General features: G+C 63.5%; 1 protein-coding gene across 1 annotated transcript; it reads left to right on the top strand.

Moving 5' to 3' along the window:
* Positions 1–237: 237 nt before the first annotated feature.
* H696_01198 (hypothetical protein) lies at positions 238–2,992 on the top strand. The gene has a single exon (XM_009495083.1). It carries the CDS (start codon positions 994–996, stop codon positions 1,855–1,857), a length of 864 nt encoding a protein of 287 aa, XP_009493358.1. The 5' UTR covers positions 238–993; the 3' UTR covers positions 1,858–2,992.
* The last annotated feature ends 916 nt before the right edge of the window (positions 2,993–3,908 follow it).

The following is a 3,908-nucleotide window of genomic DNA, read 5'->3' as shown; positions in this document are numbered from 1 at the left end:
GCTCCAGTGGAGGAAACTATGAAGCCGGGCCAGACAGGGGGAAACATCTACACAGCGGCTGTCCGGCACGCCTGGGAAGAAGGCTAAGAGTGGGGAGAGAGAGAGGGGGAGGAGGAAGGGGTGGGGAACCTCAAAGGGGAAGGACGAGCAGATAGAGCGAGAGGCAGAGACGGAGAGAGAGAGGGAGGGGAGAGGGGGCAAGCAGGACAGGGGTGTGACACCGTCAGTTGGATGGGGGGGGGGGGGGGGGGGGAGGGGAACCTGCCTCATCGACCGGGCCACATCCCCTGGGCCACGATGCCAACTAGCTAGAGTGCCAGCAGGAGATGCCTTGCCTCCCGGCTCGGACGCGCGCTCGGTACTGGCACCCTTCGCCCAAGCCACGGGGACTCTCCGGTCCGGACCGGGGGCTGCATGCGCTCTACTCCGGCCTTTTGGGTCTTCGGGTTTTGTTTTTGTTTTTTTTTTCCCGGCAAACCTCGTCTCCGCCCATCCTAGCCGATCCGCGAGTCCTCGCCCCCTCCAGGCGACAGTGCGCCTAGGCGGAGGGGCGAGGGGAGGAACGGGAGGGGAGAGCAAGAGAGAGAGAGAGATGTGCCAAACGTAGACGCGCAAAGGGAGGAGCGAGGGCAGCAGCCTGCCGGCCGGCAGGTCGGACCTACGAAACATTGGGGGGAGATGTGCCAAGTCCAAAGACGCATGCCCGAGCAATGGACACAAGGTGTGGACCAGGGGAAGCGAGCGGAGTTGGCGAAGTCCCGCCCTGCCCTCCCCCCCCTGCCGAGGGGATCGTGTACTGCTTGCATCTCTTCCCGGCCGGCTCTTCTGACAATCCTACGGGCCACCTTTGCCACCTTCGAGCCTCGGCCCGCTCTCCGGCCACTCTCTCCCACCTTCGCAGGTGGGCGCCCGCTTCCCGGGGTGCGGACATTACTAGGGTGACGGGGAGCCCATTCGGGACACAGAGGGAGGAGGAGGAGGAGGAGAAGAGGGATGATGGTGGTGATGGTGATGGAGAAGAGGGGAAGAGCGAGGGAGGGTGTCCGCCGGGCAACCGGGCACAGCCATCAGCGGAAGCGGCATCGCTACAAGGAGAACCTTTACCTCCCGTCCAGGGGGAGGCAGCACCGACGACCACACACATGGGGACCACGGCCGCTCGGGGCGTTGCATTTGAACTCGAGGCACCGGAGGGGAAGAGGCACTAGCCCTCCTGTCGCACGGAGGCACCAAGCCCGAGCCATTAGCCATTCCACACACAAGGACCCGGCATGCAATGCCACCAGCACCAGGGTCACCCTTTCAGACACTCACACGCGAGAAGGGGCCGGCATAAGCGGCACCAGTCGATCAGGCGGGCGGTTGTCAAACAGCCCCGGGGCGCCTTCCAGCCTTCCAGCCAATCGCATGGGCGGATGTCTCACTCAGGCGCGTGCCCTGTGCATCCCGGCGAGACCGCAATCTCCCTTTAGGTCACCGCCAAACGGCCAATCAGAACTACACAAGCGGAGCCACTCCCGCCTGCGGCACTCCCATCCAGAAGGACATAACGGCCACACTGTTGCGCACGCGCGACAGCCGAGACGCTCTGTGCTCCAAACTTACAGCCCATTCACTGGGCAGGCCCTGGTCTCCATGGCTCCTTGCCTGCGGTGTGCCGCTCATGCACACGCGCACAAAGGCAGAGAGCAGTCTCATGCGATTTTTCGATCTCGACACCATCATCCCGGGCGGGGACGCAAGAGTGGCCCCCTCTCGCAATGGACTTCGCTCTTGGACAACATCAAATATGAACACACACATACACATACACACACACAGCTTGGGAGCACAGGTGGCGAAATGACCGGTCACTGACATCCTGGATGGGGAGGCAAAGCAGTGGGAGTAGCACAGCGCAATTGGAGGAGAGGCTGAGGGCACCCGCGAGCTGGACAGTTCCTCCCGTCTGATTTTCGGTCGCCGGCCGATCCTCAAGCATGGAAGAGCAGACAATCTCGAAGGCAGCCAGACACACAAAACACTGAGAGAGCGGAGCCCGACCATACACCACCCATGGAACAGACAGGCACACTCAGACAAGCACAGACAAATTGGCACACAGACACAGACACACATGGGTGGGCAGGCGCGCATTCGCTACCCCCTGCAAAAGGACACTCACTAAGTACACACATACACACGCACACACGCGCACATTGCTTGCCAGAGATAGCTGCCTGGTCGAAAGGAGATCCCGATGCGGGGCGTGGGGCATGCCAGCGGATGGACGGTCGCCACCAGGCGCCTCTCGCCCCCAGTGAGGAGGCGCAGCTGTGTGGCAAGTCGCCCAGCTGGCAGATCACTCATCTGGGAGCTTCGAGGCAGGCAAAACAAGCTGGCGTTTCCAGGGGAGGAAACGCAATGTCTGCGAAAGGCCACCCCCACATGCACATCGCCCGTGGCCTCATCCTCGTCCTCCTCTTCCGCGAGGACAGAGGGTCGACAGTGGTGTCGCACCCTGTGGAACGGGCAACCTGGAGAGGGCACACACACATTGGGGGGAGAGAGAGAGAATCGACCCCTTGAAGGCGGTCGCCCGCCCGCGGGTGCGAGAACACACGCATTTGCTCGCACACGCGCACGCCTACACGCCTACACGCCTACACGCACACGTACAGATCCACCTCATTCGGCCCGGAGGATGTCTCCAGCCGGCCACACTCACCCATCAAGGGACACCGGCAAGCCACCGGAGGGAGCAAGAGATGGAGAGGGCCTCACACAGCAGCGGCTCCTTGGGCAGACCTGCGGTGCCGCCGGGGCAGGGCGAAGAGCTCATTCCCGGCAGGTGGAGGTCAAGCGAGGACACGCTGAGGGGGCTCCAGGCCGCCGCTTGCTCTCACGCCGGTGCAGGGCCCAAAGGGTAGAGTGCGCCGAGGGAGCCGACCGAGCGTGCCAGCGCACGTTAAGGGACATGTATGTGTGCATGTGTGCATGTGTGTGTGTGTGTGTGTCGGTATGCATCTACAGCACGTATGCAGAAGATGGGCAAGTGTGCGATGCGCTTTGTCGACCTGGCCTGATCCTCAGAAGAGAAAGGAGGTGGGAGGAGGAGGGGGGGGGGGGGGGGGGGGGGATGAGGGGGCGGATGGCCTCGGCAAGCTCCCCTTGCCTCAGGGATGAGGCCAGGAGAGAGAGACCGCTCGCTGGTGGGACACGGACAAACAGCCAGGCCATGAGGGCTTGGAACTCCGCAGCGCGGCTCGACCGAGTCATACCCTGCTGCCAGAGCCGGCGGCAGGGCGGCAACGAAAACACCCACCACTCTGTCCCTGATTGGGCTCCACCGGGCGGGGAGACCTTGCCACACAGGCAGCCAGAGGAGGGCGCGCGATATAATGCAAGCTGCGATCCTCCCCAGGTTGTGTGTGTGTGTGCGCGTTCGTGTGGGTGGGGGCGGGTGGGCGCATACGTGACAGGTGGCCCGCAGCAGGGGATTTAGCGACTCGCCGAGAGAGAGAGAGAGGGACTGCGTGCGCGGTCGAGAGAAAGAGAGAGGCGCGAAACCAAAGGCAGGATGGAAGTCGGCGCACCAGCAGGAAGCAGCAAGTCAGGGAGTGGTTGGTGGCGGGCGGGCGGGCGCATCACACGCGCGCTCGCGACCGGGGGAAACTGAAAAACCGGTTATGGGGTAGGGGGAACATCCCTCCTTGAAAGCCATGTATGAAGAACCACTGGTTTTGCAAGTGGGTCCGGCTCCGCACTGCACCTGCCTCGGGCTGCCAGACTGGGCCGAGGGGGACGAGGGAGGGAGGGGGTGAGTCGATGGCGCGGGGATGGGTTGTGGAATGCATGCGAGCAGGCGGCGGGAGGGCAGGGGCGGCAACATAGGGAGGGGGCACGAACGGCTCAGGCCAAAGCCGACG

This window comes from Fonticula alba (assembly GCF_000388065.1).
Source record: "Fonticula alba strain ATCC 38817 unplaced genomic scaffold supercont2.2, whole genome shotgun sequence".
In the NCBI taxonomy this organism is placed as follows: Eukaryota; order Rotosphaerida; family Fonticulaceae; genus Fonticula; species Fonticula alba.
The sequence above is the reverse complement of the archived record's forward strand: the minus strand, read 5'-3'. Positions and strand labels throughout refer to the sequence as shown.